Source organism: Sapajus apella, unplaced genomic scaffold (genome assembly GCF_009761245.1).
Source record: "Sapajus apella isolate SASKATOON/1434 unplaced genomic scaffold, GSC_monkey_1.0 scaffold13, whole genome shotgun sequence".
Classification (NCBI taxonomy): domain Eukaryota; kingdom Metazoa; phylum Chordata; class Mammalia; order Primates; family Cebidae; genus Sapajus; species Sapajus apella.
This window is the reverse complement of record NW_022436953.1, coordinates 18,524,349-18,543,001: the sequence shown is the minus strand read 5'-3', so window position 1 is coordinate 18,543,001 and position 18,653 is coordinate 18,524,349. Positions and strand designations below refer to the sequence as shown.

The 18,653-nt window shown below is 33.9% G+C and overlaps 1 protein-coding gene across 9 annotated transcripts in view; it reads right to left on the bottom strand.

Moving 5' to 3' along the window:
* The window catches only part of ATRNL1 (attractin like 1), an 842,256-nt gene that overhangs the window by 693,075 nt on the left and 130,528 nt on the right, over positions 1-18,653 (bottom strand). For all 9 annotated transcript variants that reach the window (XR_004269856.1, XR_004269857.1, XM_032281122.1 and 6 more), the window contains one exon: positions 12,979-13,133. Coding sequence is in view for 7 of the 9 variants with exons in the window: in XM_032281122.1 (XP_032137013.1) it covers positions 12,979-13,133 (155 nt within the window). In the remaining 2 variants the exon portion in view is untranslated. The remainder of the gene's footprint in view (positions 1-12,978; positions 13,134-18,653) is intronic.

Here is an 18,653-nt window from a genome sequence, read left to right as displayed (position 1 = left end):
TATATATTCTGTTTCTTAGGTTTTATTTTTTCTGTTTTTATTTATTTATTTAATCTCATACTTCAATAGGTGATATAAACCTAAAGTTTCTAAATAAAGTGTATGTTGAAGGTATATTTTTTGAAATTCTGCAATTCTAAAAAATGACTTTATTCCACTCTAACACTTTTAGTATTATTTGATTGGTTTTAGAATTCTAACATGGAAAGCAATTTCAAATATTGAAGGTATTAGTCCACTCTCCTGGCTTCTGGTATTGCATTTGTAAACTGCTATGCTATTGAGTCTTATGATTTATTTGTACTATTTCTTTTCTCTATCTAGAAGTTTTAAGGTTCTTTTTGTCTTTTTGTAATGAGCTTTGCTGTGAGTCTTTTGTATTCATTCTTCTGGGGCTCAGTAGGCTCTTTTCTTCTTAAAATTTGTGTACTTCAATCTCAAACACATTTTTTAAATTATTCACTTGATAATCTCCTTCGTATCTAAAATGTCATGTTCTTTGCTTTTTCAATTCTATTACTCAGATATAAAGTTTTCTGGAATAATCATGTAAATTTCTTATTTTTTACCCTATTTTACATCTGTTCATTGTTCATAATACTTAATGGAAATTCTTCACTTTATCTTCAAATCACTGATTTGTTTTCCTAATATAAATTTCCAAGAGCCCATTTTTTTCCTTTTCTGAATTACCTTTTATTAAAATCTCACATTTTGCTTCACAAATGGAACATCTTCTATCCATAAAGATTTAATTTATAATCTCTGTGGATTAGCTCTATTTTCTCTAATTTCTTATTTTTTTCCCCACGTTTGACACTTTGGTCAAATTTAGTAACTTTTTGTAATTGTCAAAATAACTGGCTGCAAATTTAAGAGTGAGGCACTACGAAAGTCATTAGGAATTTTGTGCTTAAGAAGGACATGTTGACTGTTAGGATTCTGATCAGGTGGGACCATTTCAGTTAGAAACCTCCAAATGTCAGTATTTATACATGCTTTCTCTTAGACTGGTCAGACTCCTTCAGATAATTTTCCAGTCTTCTGCCTGGAAACCATAAATCGGACTAATGGCATTTTAGGAAGGACCTAAGTATGAAAGTAGCACGAGGGTTTCCCTCTTAATATGTATACTTTCATTCAGTCTCACTGTTTACAAAATAGTGCTTATGCTCTCAGTCATGTTCTGGTTTGGTTTGGTTTGGTTTTTAAAGTACACAAGTCCTTGCAGAAGAGAAACATTACAGTATAGTAATAGTAATGTAATTATACATGAGAGCAATTAATATAGACAAATAATAAAACATAATTCTACTTCTAATTCTTTGCCTTTTAACACATGTAGTGATAGGAAGTGACAGCTTTATTACTATCTCCAATACATCATCTTCAATTACACCAAAAGTTTAAAAAAGAATTACATACAATATTTTTGATAGATGTTGGTGCTGGTCAACAAAATATTTCAGTTCCTTTCCTCCAGGCACAAGATAAAATTATATTCCTATAATCCCTAGAAGTTGATTGTATCAATGTAATGCAAGCTACTGCAATATGTGTTTCTGGTTGGAGGCATTTAATTAGCAATGAAAGACTCTGTGGAAGCCTATGTCCTCTGTCAGCCTGGGTACCTAAATGATGACAAAAAATTTTTTTAAATCTGCCCTGCCAACCAATGATTAACATGTATGATGGGTGAAAAATAAACTTTTATTTGGTGTTACTCATCTGAAGTTTGGATATTTCTGGTAGACATGGATACATGCTGCCCAGATCATCATTCAAAAAAAATTTTGTTTTCTGGGTTGCCAGTAGTGCTGTCAGTGAATAGTCAGTTGCAAGCTACCTCACAAACTGCCTGAGGAACACAGACCCACTTCACTCAAGGGCACACCCTTCCTAGAATGACCCATATCCAATGACTGATCAATGTGGCAGCACAAAGGCCTGGCCATTCCAGTCCAACATGAAAGAAGTATGACCAATTATTTTGCCTTCAGTCAATCCTTACAGGGTTAACTAAGGTTACCCAACCAGCGTCACAACTCAACTTCTCCCTTTGTCCAATTCTGCTTCATCCCTCTATCTCTTGCAAAGGCATTGGTTGTAAGGGTATTCCCAATTAACATCATGAATACTAACCTCTGCCTCAGAGTCTGCTTTCCAGAGAACTCAAACTCTGACTTGTTTCAGGAATGATATAAGAAAGTAAGAAATAAGTTGGGAGTTTGAGAGCTGGATCATACATTGCCAGGCTAGCAATAAAAAACTCATCATTGGTGGTAGGTGGAGCACAGATAGCCCTTGGCACAAAGTGGCCATCAAGAAACTGCAAAAATGTAAACCAGTGGTAAATTAGGAAAGCATGCCAATGGAAGCAAATAGTATAGCAGGAGTGAAGTACTAGATGCTTGAAAAGTATGAGGAAGGGTAACTGTTGATGGGAGGTGGGGGAGTACAGGTGGTATGAGATTCAGAGGGGAGCTCGATCAAGGGGGCCAGAGCCTTATCATTGGAGTAGGGAGTTTGTTGATTTGAAAGCATTCTCCCAAGATGCAGGATTTACCTTTCTGACAAGGATGCCACAAGAGGTAATGTTAACTTGCTATCTTGATGACTCCTAGAAACATGGAAAACATGAAAAATATACCCCATGCTAAATAAGGTCAAAATGCCAGAACTGCCATAGCAAACAATAAAGGCAGTGATTAAAAGTCTAAAAGTGTGCACAAGGTGAAATAGATATACTATGTAATGCCAGAAAACCCACCAGGCATTTTATCTATGGAAGGGGCCAGACAATATGCCACTTACCAAAGCCATGAAGAATATGATGGTGGGAGAGACACTAGCATCACTAAGAATTTTGTAGCTGTCCTCCACCAAAGCTGATGGCAGGAGAAACTGTAACAGAACTGAGCCCAATGATGGGAGACAATAGGACAATAGAGGCCAGCTGGTAACACATAAGGATCAGAAGCCAATCCAAGTAGAGGGTAATTATTGTAATAAGCAGCAAGGTCAAAAGTGTCAATAAAGGAAACTAACTTATAAAGAATTATAGAGATATTTAACAGAACATAGCATCCCTAGAGGCAAAACAGTCAACAAGGGTATTCCCAACTGATATTATCAAAAGAAAACAAGGATGGATGATCAGGAGGTTAATGGTTTATGCTGCAATAAAAAGTCACAATGCACTGCTCAATTTCTGGACATGAGCCATTTTTTAAATCCAGAGATGATACATTTTAAATTCAGGAAGGAGGACTCTGAAATACCACAGTAAGTGTATGTGGTATTAATTTCCCCAGCTATTCCTCAAAGGTACCCATAATAATTTTATTAATTTTTGTCTAGAAAGAAAGGCATCACGAACATTTCAAGTACTATTGAATACAGAGTCTGAGTTGACACTGACACCTAAAGATAAAAAGTATCATTATTGCCGCTTTTTATAGTAAGCATAAATGGGGATGAGGAAAAAAATGGAATCCTGGACAAGGTCCAGCTCAAAATGGGTCCACTGGGTCACAGACTAGTGATCATGTCTTCAGTCCCTGGATATAGAATTGGAATAATCACACTTGGTGAATGGCACAACACCTACCACATTTGGTCCTTGGTTATCGCAGTGGAAGCCTCTGGGAGATTTTATCCTCTGGATAATTCAATAAATTTTAAAATACTATCACATTCCAGAGAGAGTGAGTAAAAGAAATTAGTATCACCCTAAAGAATCTAATTAATGCCAGGATAATGGACCCCATCAAATCACCATTGAAATCGTCAGTTTGGCCCCTGCAAACTAAACAAAGCTTAAAGGATAGCAGTTGTTTACCACAAGGAGAGCTAAACTTGCAGGCATCGTGCAAGTTGTATATCTTTATTACAGCAGATTAACATGGCCATGGAGTTGGCAAATGTGTTATTTGCTAACTCTATCAAAAAAGAGGATCAAAAATGGCTTGCATTCACATGGAGGGGAAAATAGTATACATTCACACTTTTGCCTTAGGATGATATTAACTCTACCTTCTTTTGTCATACATACCCAGAATACATTTGATGCTGTTGTATATCTTACAGAACATTACAGTGTTCCACCACATTAGTATGATGTTTCATGCTAATTAGACCAGATGGGCAAGAATAATGCAACAGAAACCTTCTTAAGACATATGCTTCAAAGAGTGGAAAATAAAACCTACAAAGATTCAGAGACTTTCATATTAGTAAAATATGTAGGGGTCCAGTGGACAAGAACATTCTAAGACATCTCATCTGAACTAAAAGACCAATTATGCATCTTTCAACTCCCATTACAAAGAAAGCAGCAAACCATCAGGTGGGCCTCTTCATGTTCTAAAGGCAGTATATTCCACTCCTAGGAATACTACGTCAGCCTATATACTGGAAGACATTAAAGGATGTCGGCTCTTTGCAGCCAGGATAGGAAATAGCTCTGCAGTCAGTGAAGTCTACCCTGCAAGCAACTCTGCATCTAGGGACATATGACCCAGTACATACTATAGTTATTGGTAGTGTCACTGTTGGAAAAAGTAGTATGTGGAATTTATGGCAAGCATCAGTGAAAGAATCACAATGCAGTCTTGAGACACATGTCAAAGGCCATACTATCTGCAGTGGAAAATTATATACCTCTATTACTGCCATGCCATCGGGTCCAGATAAAAATAGAATGATTGACCATGGGTAATCAAGTGACTATGTGTTGAGAGTCTGCAATCATGAGCTAGTTCTGTTACCAATTACCCTAAGAATATAAAATGGAAGTGGTACCCATGATCAAGTATGGGCAAGAACACAGGGCAAGCAATCTGTATAAGTATGTAGCTCAAATCCCTATGTCATCCACCACTGTTACATCAACACCCCTCCCTATGGCCACATGGGGAATTCTCTGCTGTCTAGATAATGAGAGTAAGAAACCATAAATATGCCAGCTTGGTACACTGGCATAAATCAAATGCCTTAAAGCTCAATATTAAATTAATATAATTTGTTTACATGTAGTCTAATTCAATTCTTACATTATAAAGTCTCTTACGTTTTTAATCTGTCTGAATGCAATTTATATTTCTTGCCAAGAAGAAAATATACTTCTGGAGCACTTAGGTTATTATCACTTCATAAACAGTTCAAGGCCAAATTAAAGCAAATTCCATAGTTACTGACATCATGAAAATTATAGAAATAATATTCTATACTAACAAAACAGCCACAGTGAAAAGAATGAAGACCAAGGTAATATACACTCTCTGGAATACAGGCTTAAAATATAAAAAATAAAACACCTCTTAAGGTACTCATTATTTAAGGTACTAAATATTAATTACAAACCATATACTCAGTATACATAAGATCAAAAAATTAGAGTTACTGTTCTATGAAACCCAAATTTGAGTAATAGTACTATACCATCCAAACTATTTACCCATGAGGGATAGAGTATTACATTAAAAACTCAAGCTGAAGGGAGACTGATTTATTTTAACAATTATACACAAAATAATGCAAGTGGAAAATGTAAATTCACTGGCTAATTTTTCCATAAATGCTCATTTTTTTTCATTATATCTATATTATATACATATATATTCCAGCCAGGGTAGGAAATAGCTCTGCTGTCAGTAATCATGTGTATATATATATATAAAATTATTGTAAAGACACTTAAAAAATCTTTGGGAGGCCGAGGTGGGCGGATCACCTAAGGTCAGGAGTTCAAGACCAGTCTGGCCAACATGGTGAAATCTCGTCTCTACTAAAAATACAAAAATTAGGCGGGCGTGGTGGTGGGCCCCTGTAATCTCAGCTACTCGGGAGGTTGAGATAGAAGAGTTGCTTGAACCTGGGTGGCGGAGTTTGCAGTGAGCCGAGATTGCGCCATTGCACTCCAGCCTGGGCTACAGAGCAAGACTCTGTCTCAAAAAAAAAAAAAAAATCTTTTACTGTTTTACTTAAAATACCAATTCATAAGTCAATCTTAATTGCAAATTTGAAATAACACAGAAAGAACACATAGGTTGTATGTACAAGGCTCATAACAAGATGAATATAAAGAAAAGTATATTTAGCTATTTCAATACTTCTGTAGTAGAAAATCACATTTCTGAATGTTGCAAAAAATCTCTTCCCACCTGCCCCTTAAATGTTGGTACTTCACTGGAGTTTTGTTGTTTGGTGGCCCCCTACCTCAAAACTTCTTTTAATACTCTAAAATAAGCACAATTTACCCTAGGTTATCTCATTCTCAATTTTTAAAAAAACACACACACATTCATACCCATATCTTCTCTTGGGATTTGTCCCCTGGCATTCATTAAGTAAATATTTATTTAGCTTTTTACTCTCTGCCAGGCAAAGTAGTCATTGCTCTTTGACACCTAATCTTAACTGAAATGATTTCATAGTGTTTTAATATACAATGATATGTCCTGTTGCCTTTAGTAAATAGTTTTGATCTAATAAATCATATTTATAGATTCCCAGATAATGAACACAGTTGAATTCCTAGAATGAATTTTGCTTGGTCATAGTTTATTAAACTTCCGAAATATGGATGGATCCTACTTGTTAATATTTCATTTGAAATTTTTCATTCTACATCCGTGACTTCTTTTCCTGCCTTCTTCCCCCAAGAGTGAAGACATTTAAAACATTTTTTCCCTTTTTACATTTTTTAACTGAGAAATAATAATTGTATATATTAATGGGGTATATAATTATGCATCAATACATGTATAGTGATCAGATCAGGGTAATTGGCATATCAATCATCTCAAACATTTATCATTTCTTTGTGTTACAAATGTTCAATATCCTCATTCTAGATATTTGAAACTATATATAATTGTGAACTATAGTCATCTTGTAGTGGTATAGAACACTACAATGTATTCCTCCTATCTAGCTATAATTTTGAATTCTTTTTTTTTTTTTTTTTTTTTTTTTTTTTTTTTTGAGATGGAGTTTTGCTCTTGTTACCCAGGCTGGAGTGCAATGGCGCGATCTCGGCTCACCGCAACCTCCGCCTCCTAGGTTCAAGCAATTCTCCTGCCTCAGCCTCCCGAGTAGCTGGGACTACAGGTGTGCGCCACCATGCCCAGCTAATTTTTTGTATTTTTAATAGAGACCGGGTTTCACCATGTTGATCAGGATGGTCTCGATCTCTTGACCTTGTGATCCACCCGCCTCGGCCTCCAAAAGTGCTGGGATTATAGGCATGAGCCACCGCACCTGGCCTTAATTTTGTATTCTTTAAGTAGTCTCTCTGTGTAAGCTACCACTTCCCCCTGCCCTCTTCAGACTCTAGTATCCTTTGTTCTACTTTTGTCTTCTATGAGATCAGCTTTTTTAGTTTCCACATATGCGTGAAAACATAGTGTTTAACTTTCTGTTCATGGCTTATTTCACTTAACATAAGGTCTTCCAGTTCCATCCATGTTGTCACAAATGACAGGTCTTTACTCTTTTTATGGCTGAATAGTATTTCAGCATGTATATATACCACATTTTTTAAAGTTACTCATCTCTTGTTGGAAACCTAGTTGATTCCATATCTTGGATGTTGTGAACAGTACTGCAATAAACCTGGAGGTGCAGGTCTCTCTTTAATATGCTGATTTGGATAAATGTCTAGTAGTGGTATTGCTGGATCATATAATAGTTCTATTTGTAGTTTTTTGAGGAACCTCCATACTGTTCTCCATAGTGGCTGTACTAGCTTACATTTCCACCAACACCAGTTCCCCTCTGTTTTGCATCCTCGCAGCATTTGTTATTTTTTTGTCCTTTTGATTATAGATATCCTAAATGGGAGGAGATGATATTTTATTGAGTTTTGATTTGTATTTCCCTTATGATTACTGATGTTGAGCATGCTGTCATATATTGTCGGTTATTTGTATGTCTTCTTTTGATAAATGTCTGTTCAGACCATTCGCCTATTTTGTTAAATATTTACAAAATGGATTTTGTTTGTTTGTTTGTTTGTTTTTACTGTTGAGATTTTTTTAGTTCATTACATATTCTGGATATTAATCCCATCAAATGAATAGTTTGCAAATATTTTCTCCCTTTCTGTAGGTTGTCTTTTCACTCTGTTGATTGTCTTTTGCTGTGCAGAAGCTTTTTATTTTTATATGATCCCATTTCTTTACTTTTGCTTTTGTTGCCCATGCTGTTGCAGCCTTTTTCATAAAATCTTCTCCAGACTCATGTCCTGAAGCATTTTTCCTGTTTTCTGTTGTTTTATTGATTTGATCCATTTTTTAGTTTAGAGGGTCTAATTTCATACTCTTGCAAATGAATATCAATTTTTCCCAACACTATTTATTAAAGAGGCTGCTTTTTCAGAGCATTTTTTTCATTAATCTTTATTTAGTAATTTTTTCAGAGCATTTTTAAATTAATCTTTATTTAGTAATTTTTGTATTCAAAACAGTTTCTCAAAATGAATGTAGACTTGTTAAGAATGAGACAGGATCATTATGCATTATCCTTTTTTTCTCCTACATTTTCTATCTTGAGGTCACTATTTTCCAATCAACTTATGGGAGGGGGACAGGTAGAGTGAAATTCAAATACGTCTCAAAAATATGACCAAATCTACTGATAAAAAATATTTTTGAATGTCTTATTACACAGCTAAATTTCAAATCTTTTCCTGTTAAACCAGGAAAAATAAATATCATAGGGTATAATGTTAGTATCAAAAAAACTCTGAATGTAGACTTCACTTTAAATTCTGAATACAACGTCTTATGGCCTGTGTGACTTTAGGTTTAACTATGGTAAATCACAGTGTCTTCTTCTATAAATTAAATACACTAATGTACACTACACAGATGTAATAATAATTATATTATAAATCATGTGTGACATGCCAAGCACTATTGGAAACATTATATAAATGTTAGTTCATTCTTCCCTCAAAATGAAAGGTTATTTTTTCTTTTACTTTGTGGCCTCCTTTTTTAAAAAGAATAAACTAATATTTCTTGTAGTTTCTATAAGAGATAGTAGTTTCTGCAAGAAATGGTAGTTTATTCTTTTTAAAGAAAGAGAATACCTTGAACAAAGGATACAATGAAGCTTAAAACAGTTGACAGTTTGCTAAATTCATTGAAAAAAATGTGTGAATGATTCTAAGGATTTTCCTGATCTACAAAAAAACTGTTTCTTTCAGGTGTCTGGGTAAGTGGTACCACTTTCATCAATAAAGAGCCCTAAAAATTTAGCAAAGTGCATAGGGAAATACTGATAAACAGAGAGAGGAATTAATAAAATAGCCTCCAGAAAATAAAAATAATTATAAATATGAAGAGCAAGCAGGTTGGAATTTTCATGTTTGCCTGAGTATTCCAATAAGTTAAATAACTAGATGTCTTAATTTGAATATTATTTTGCTATGAAATTATATGCCTTACCAAACTGTATCTAGTATATATATATATATATATATATGCACACATATATATATATCACTCCAAAGAGTTGGACAAAATCAGGTATCCTAGGCTTCATTAATTAATTAAGTGATTTTTTAAGAGTACACAGAACTGCAATTTTACTGTATTATAAAATGGTTAAGAATATACATTATTACTTTTCAGTTTTTACTGATTTAGTTTTTAAATAATCACCTACAAAGAAATTAATGTTATAAGTAAAACCACCATGTTCAGGGAACTTATTCTGAAAACTCAATTATTATTTTTAATCTTATTTGAAGTTTTGGCTGTTCTGCTTTCTGCAAGATATACTTCTTATACAAATCCTATTCCCTATCCATTCTTAAATAATTTAACTATGGTAATTACATTTTCATGTTTCTATTTTCCTCTATTATCTTTTTGGTGAAGAAAAAATATTGTAAATAAGTTGTTTTTCATCTTGTTTCGGAATTCTGTGTGAATTCTAAATAGGTTATCTTTACCAGAAAGTTATTTTTAACCTTAAAGAAGGTGTCATGGTGGCTTTCTGAAAGTAATAACAACAGCACTAACAATAACAAAAAAAAATTAAGTTTTCTGATTCTAAAATCTGACCTCAAACTAGATTTACAAACGAGAACATTAAGAAATGTGTCATGTCATATGTTATAGTCAAATTAAGCAATGTGTCATGCTATGCGTTATAGTCCACCTATCTTATTCACCACCCTAGCTGCATTATCAGCTGCACTTTAGTCACTTTCTGAAAACACAGATGCCCAGTATCTAACCTCAAAGAATCTGATCTTATAAGCCAGTTTTTTTTTCAAACGAACCTCCAAAGAAGATGTAAAGATATGGTGATGTTTGAAAATCACCAGCATATGCCTTCTACATCAATCATGCAATAATAGAACTGTGAAGGCAAGGCTATATACCCAAAGGTTGGTGATATTGACTGTGTAAAATTTACTATGGTAGTAAGATTGAAATAATAGATTTCACAACAATAAAAAATGAGAAATGCTACAAATATTTTTATTTGTTTAAACATCGTGTAACACAAAGCAATCAGCTAAGTTTTTAAGTGCTCTCTATAAATATGCAAAAAAAGTCCTAGGGTACCACAGTGAAGAGACAAACTAGCAACATGATATTTTTTCTGTTTCCTAACTGGTTTATTATATAATGCTTATATATATTTCCACAAAAACATACTCCATGAGGAAAACAATGTTTGAAAAATATTTATTGAAATATAAAAAATAATATGAAAAATACTTTTCCCCAAAAAATAGTCCAACATTTCATACTCCAAACCCAGGAGGATAAATACAGATTATTTTAGGGAGCCTTACTGAGAACTACCTACAAATAAAGGAGGTAAAGCCAAAGAGTTTTAATCTACGTTGAATTGTGTAGCTGTCTTTATGGTTTTGTTGTCAGTGTTAGCACAGGAGGAATAAAGAAACCTTTGTTAAAATTTAAAAGTGTTTAAAATACGTTATTCCTTCCTCCGGTCTGAACAATTTGCTTGAAAAAAATAAAACTCATATTTGCTTCTATATTTCCACAGCATTAAAAAACAAGCATTACTAAGAATAAGGCAATTTGTTGCCAAAATTAAGAACATAAAATGGGCCCAACTAATCAGCATGATGTAGTCAATTAGAAAGACTACCATAAGTGTTATGAGTTACAAAAGTTAGATCTGCCACCTACTACCAGCATGACTTTGGCAAGTTCCTGTTACTCTTGTCTGTTTAATCTCCTGAAAATTAGGTTATTAATAGTATGCTACAAGGTTGTTGGAGAGGTTAAAGGTTTTGTATATAAATCAATTAACCTAATACCTAGCATACAGAAGGAAATTAATAAATAGTAGTAATTAGAATCATCATAATCTGACATCTTTCTATTTCCGAAAAAAAATTCTCTAATGTTTTGTCACCTATGTGACACATAAAACTTGATATATCATAATCTTCAACAATATGAAAAAAATAAAAATAAATTCCCATTATATCAGCCAGAAAATAGCTCAACCTTAAACTCTTCACTAAAGTGAACCTTTTGCAAAAGTTCAAAATTCCACTTCAGGGATTTTTAACAATAACAACAACCTATACTTTTTGTGGAATGTTATTCCCCAGAAGAAAAACAAACAAAATTTTCTTCACCTTCTAGAAAAATAAGCCCACTGTCTTATCACCATAGCCAAAATAATAATATATTGATAGGCCCAACCTAGCAATGACAGATAAAGTCACTGCCAGCCTGTATTCTGTACTTCATTCAACCCATTTTACTAATTTCATACAATGATTCATGAGCCTCCTAAAGGCTGAAACAATCCCATGTTCATCAGGAGTTACCACTTCAAATTATTATTTCAAAAAGAAAAAGATTTAATTATAACCATTGAATGATTAATCACAGAATGACATTCATTGCTTAGATTTTAAAAGCATGTTTCACTGTATTACTAGAAATTTCCTTTGAAACAACCATAATAGTAAAAAGATTAAAGTGCTTATTAATAGTCATAATTTTCTTTATATGCTTCTACTTGAAATAATTTGCCAAAGCAGATTATATGCCTTTATAAGGTTTAAGAGCACAAGTATACTTCTTACATCTATTCAATGTGTTATTCTTTTACTTTTACTTATGAAAATGTTTCCTAATTGCTTCAGATTGGTATAATACTTTATACCCTCAATAAAAGGTGCTCTTAAGTATTGATGAGTATATTTTAAATATCAGCTAGGTTTTATATATGATATGATACATAGAGAAACAAGGTTTTTACTACAATGGTCTACTGGATAGCTAAATTTAGTATTTAAATAAATACATTCACTTAAATATTCAGAAATTGATAGGACTATATTACATAACTAAAATTAGATGAATTGTATAAATGCACTCTGTTTTTGGTTATTTGGGAAAAGATGCTTATGTAGTTGTTTCCTAGATACATTCTAGGTTTCCATTTTGTCTCAAAAACTTATGTCTTTAGTTCTCTTTCTCTACTCCTTTCTCTAGTTCTATCAGATTCCTATACTTAGAAAGTACATATGAAATGTTTAATATAAAATATATTTTGCTTATCCCTTAAAATCGAAAATGTTTACATTCCTACTATATATAAAATTTTACATAATTTTACAGTATTCCATATCTACTCATTATCAAAATTAATATGTAACAAACACAATAAATTGATACAGTGTTCACAAAAGGAAACAACATAAAAAGCCTTCAAAAAGGACATCCAAATCTAGCTTTCTGTATTCCCCCGTATCTACCACTACTTTTGCTCAGTATTTCTGATCTCTTGGCTCTATTACCATATCACTCCTATGCTGAAATTAGAAAGAATTCCATTCACAGTCTAGCACTGAATTTTTCTCTAAAATGACATATACACATGGTATCAATTGATGTATTTGCGAATATCTGTATGAAAAATTTCTGATATTTCCTACTTTTTATAATCCTAACATATACATACCTATGTCATATGCCAGGAAATCGGCAGAAAAACATTTTGCACCGTTACTCAAGGAAGTGTCATTATGGGTATTTCCTCCAAAAATAAGCATAGCTCCATTGATAAGAACAGCTGAATGAAGATATCTGGCAAACCCACTTTCTTTCAAAATAGTCCTACAGAATAAAATTTAAAAATGTATTACAAAGGATAAAATGACCTCCCTGATTTTATATATATTATATAAAGGGAATACTTTGCATATAGAGTTTTTCCTGTAATTATGGGAGGAAAACATGTTTTTAACGATTTATAAATGACCTCTAAACTTTAATATTAAAAAAAATATATTTTGAGGCTCATAGCATCTTAAAATGCTGTGAGGAGACACAATATCAAAAAATTTTAATACTCATAATAATTTATATTATAAATTATTTTTTCATTTACAAAGGTAGGAAAAAAGCCATCTTAAAACTTGGGGCCCAAAACATCATTTTTAAATACCAAATAAGTAAAAAGTTAAATATAGGAGATTTACTCTAAACAATATTTGGTTAAAACTTTATAATTCATATGGACCCCATAATAAACTTTTAAGTTTTTATTTATGTATAACATGCATAAAAGTGCACATATCAGAAGCCTAAAACTCAATGATTTTTCGAACATGAACACAACTAAGTAATCAACACTCAAATAAAAAACTGTAAGAATATTACCACTATTCTAACAGCATAAATTTGCTGGTTTTGTTCCTTACCTAAGTAAAGTCTATAGATTGTACTCATTTATGAATAGGTACATTTTCTCGAGATATATATTTTTTGTGTAATCAAAAATTACAATTACAAAGCTTTTATGAAATATTAGAATTAATATAAATGTTCTTTGAAGTATAATTCTGAGAGAAACTTTTATAAATATATGCTCACAATTATAACTTATTTGAATGAATGGATATGTAGTAAAAGTGCATGACAATATAAATAAATACTAAATAACTACTCTAAATAAATCTCTGATACAAACAAACAATTAGAAATCAGAGTTATTATATATATGAACATAGCTAATATGTATAGTATAGTTAGTATGGTATATGCAGTATCTCCAAAACCATGGATTATAATACCAATTAATTTCTAAAGAATATGAAGCTCGGCCGGGCACAGTGGGTCACACCTGTAATCCCAACACTTTGGGAGGCTAAGGCGGGCAGATCACAAGGTCAGGAGATTGAAACCATCCTGGCTAACACAGTGAAACCCCATCTCTACTAAAAACACAAACAATTAGCCAGGCACGGAGGCATGCACCTGTAGTCCCATCTACTCAGGAGGCTGAGGTAGGAGAATCACTTGAACCTGGGAGAAGGAGGTTGCAGTGAGCCGAGATCACACCACTACACTCCAGCCTGGGCAACAGAGCGAGACCCCATCTCAAAAAGAAAAAAATGGAATATGAAGCTCACTTCCAGAATGGTAACATGAGGAGTTCCACAAACACTCCCACTAGGAAAAGAACTATAATTGGTAAAAATTATAAAAAACAACCATCAAGGTCTCAGAAATTTTGACTAAGAGCAACACCAAATAAAGAAACATTTACTAAAAAGAACAGCAATAGTCTATGGCAATAGATACATTACTTACCCCAGCCCCTCATCTCTGCCACACACACACACACAACCAGTTCAGCATGATAGAAATTCTACCTCAGGCAAGTAAACCAAGAACATAAGGCTCCTTCATCCCTCAACTCCCACTCCAGGCCAGCAATATCTCACTAGGAGTGGCAGGATACCAGCACTTCTCATTCCCTCCAGCTCTGGGTTACAGAAGCTTTGTTCTGGGAAAGATCATGAGAGGTCTGGGTGCTCTTCTACCCAGCTGCCATTCATAGGGTTAGCTATACACCAAGTCCAGCAGGCTAAAAACACTGGACCCAAAAGTCCTCATCCCACCTCACTCATAAGACAGAGTATTCCATGCCAGAAAAGCCAAGCTGAGAAGACTCCAGAGGCTAGTATCCCCATGTAGTGCTCTGTACATAAAGTAGTGGTGTCACTCTAAGAGGAACAGGCCACTAAGCCCACCCAACTACAACTCCAAAAAATAGCACAGAAGTTTTGCTCCAGGAGGAGAGGTAGGTTAAGTAAAAAGCCCCAACTGGGTGCAGTGGCTCACGCCTGTAATCCCAGTACTCTGGGAAGCCAAGGCAGGCAAATCACAAGGTCAGGAGTTTGATAACAGCTTGGCCAACATGGTGAAACCCCACCTCTACTAAAAATACAAAAAAATTTGCTGGCTGCAGTGGTAGACACCTGTAATCCCAACTGCTAGGGAGGCTGAGGCAGGAGGATAGCTTGAACCTGGGAGGCAGAGGGTGCAGTGGGCCAGGATTGCACCACTGTATTCCGGCCTGGGCGACAGAGCAAGACTCTATTTCAGAAAACAAAAACAAAAACAAAAAGATTGGGAAAAAAAATGAAGGCAATAGCAAGCAGAACAAATAAAATAATGATTAGAACAGAAAATAGCAAAATAGAGAAGAGAAAACTAGAGAAAATCAAAACCAAAATTTTTTCTTTGAAAAGATCAATAAAATTGGCAAACCCTTATCTAGACTGAAATATAAAAAAGAGAAAGAAAACTCAAATTACTAAAATTTAAAAAGATGAAACATAACTACCAATATGAAGAGAAATAAAAGATTTATAATGCAATATTATAAACAACTACAAGCCTTTCTAAAAGATACGAAATGAAAAAACTTGTAGAAAGACACAAATTATCAGAATTGATACAAGAGAAATAGAAAATGTAATAAACCTATAAAATAAAGAGTTTGGGCTGGGCACAGTGGTTCATGCCTGCATCTCGGCACTTTGGGAGGCTTAGAAAGGCAGATCAATTGATGCCACAAATTCAAGACTAGCCAGGTCAACATGGTGAAACCCTGTCTCTACTAAAAATAGAAAAATTATCTGGGTGTGGTGACATGCTGTAACCCCAGCTACTTGGGAGGCTGAGGCACAAAAACCACTTGAACCTGAGAGGCAGAGGTTGCAGTGACCCATGATCACACCACTGCACTCTACTCTGGGCCAAAGAGCAAGATACTAAGAAAAAAAAAAAAAAGTTCAAATTTGGAATTTTTAAACTTTCCACAAATAAAAGTGAGAAACTTTCCACTTCCATAAAGAAATGGCTTCACTGATTCATTCTATCTAATATTTTTAAAAGAATAAAAATTCTTCACAAAATCTTCAGAAATATAAAATAGAAGAGGATACTTTTCAACTCATTCTATGAAGCTGATACAACCCTGATACCAAAATCGGACAAAGATATCACATATAAAATACTACAGACTAATATCTCATATGAATATAAAACAAAAAATCCTTAATAAAACACTGGCAAACTGAAGCGAGCAATATAAAAAAATATATACACCGTAAGCAAGTGGAATTTACCACAGGAATGCATGGTTGGTTTAACATGTGACAATCAGTGAATGTATTAATATAATAAAGGACAAAAACAAAATGATCATCTCTATAGACGCAGAAAAAGGTTTTGAAAAAACCAAAACATTTTTATGATAAAAACCCTCAATTATATCAGGATAGAAGAAAAATTTCTCAATTTGATAAAGGTTAAATGCTGCCCTATCCCAAAAGATACATCCACATTCTAATATCCAGAAAGAATGAATGTTACCTAGTTTCTTATGTGTCTTTCTAGATAAAATTAACTTAAGGATCTTGAATACGTCTTCCTGAATTATTGACAGGTTTCCTCATAAAAGACACTGAAAAGGGGAGGAAGTAATGTGATCACGAAGGCAGAGGCTGGAGTGCTAGAGCCACCAGAAAATAGGAGTGACATGTAAAGAAATCTCCTCCAGCAAATGTGGAGAGGACATGGCCCTGCTGACATTTTGATTTCAAATATCTGGTCTCCAGACCTGTGAGAGAGTACATTTCTGTTGTTTTAAGTCACTCAGTTTATGGTAGTTTATTATGGCGGCCATAATAAATTAAGACAAATGACATCTATGAAAAACTATAGCTTCCATCATATTTTATGATGAAAAGTTAAATGCTTTCCCCCTAAAATTAGGAATAAGTCAAGAACGTCTGTTCTTACCATTTCCATTCAACACTATACTAGAAGTTATAGCTAGGGAAACAAGCAAGAAAATGAATGAAAAGGCATCCAGGTTAAAGGGAAAAAAGTAAAACTATTGCTATTTGCAGATGACATGATCTTGAATATAGAAATTCTAATGAATTCCCTAAAAAATTATTAGAACTAATAAACGAGTTCTGCAAGTTTGGAGAGTAAAATAACAATATACAAAAATCAATTTTATTTTTATACACTAGCAATAAAAAATCCTGAGATTAGGCCAGGCACAATGGCTCAAATCTGTAATCCCAACACTTTGGGAGACCAAGATGGGTGGATCACTAGACCCCAGGAGTTCAAGATCTGCCTGGGCAACATGGTGAAACCCCATCTCTACCAAAAATATAAAAATTAGCCAGTATGTGGCATGTACCTGTAGCCCCAGCTACTCAGGAGGCTGAAATGAGAGGATTGCTTGAGCCCAGGAGATTAAGGCCGAAGTGAGCCATGAACATTCCATTGCATTCCAGCCTGAATGACAGAGCAAGACCCTGTCTCAAGAAAACAAGGAGGAGGAGGAGGAGGAGGAGAGGAGGAGGAGGAGAAGGAGGAGGAGGAGGAGGAGGAGGAGGAGGAGGAGGAGGAGGAGGAGAAAAGAAGCAGCAGCAGAAAGAAAAAATCATGAGATTAAAAAAAGTTTAATGCAATGTAAAATACTATCAAAAATAAAATATTTATGAATAAATTTAACAAAATGAGTTCAACATTTATACTCTAGAAACTAGGAAACACTAGGAAAAAATTATAATTAACAAAGGCCTAGATAAACAGAAGGATATCCTATATCCTTTCAGTTCATAGACTGAAAAACTTAGCATTATTAAGATGGCTATACTTCCCAAATTGATCTACAGATTCATCTCACTTCCTGTCATAATCCTAGCTGGCTTTTTTTCCCCAAAATGAACAAACTTATCCTAAAATTCATGCTAAAATTCAAGGAATCAGAATAGCCAACTCAGCAGAGGAAAGAATATTCTTTCAACAAATAATGCTGTAACAACTGGACATCAACATGCAAAAGAAGGAAGTTGGACCCCTTCCTCACACATACTCAAAAATAAACTCAAAATGGATCATAAGCCTAAATTTAACAAGTACAAGTATAAAACTCTTAGAAGAAAATATAGAAGTAAAATTTCCTGGCCTGGATTAGGCAATGAATTCTTAAATATGACACCAAAACCAAAAGTGAAAAAAGCATAAGCATAAGTGGCAACTGATATAATAGATAAACTTGACTGTTAAAAACTAAAACTTTTAAGGTTCAAAGGACACCATCAAGAAAATGAAAAGCAACACACAGAGTGGGAGAAAATATTTTCAAATCATATCTGACAAGGGATTTGTATATAGAATATATGAAGAACTCTTACAACCTAGTAATAAGCCACAAAAAAATCTAATTAAATCATGAGCAAATGATCCATATAGATATCTCCAAAGGGGCAAATGGCCAATAAACATATAATATATGCTCAATCTGATTAGCCATTA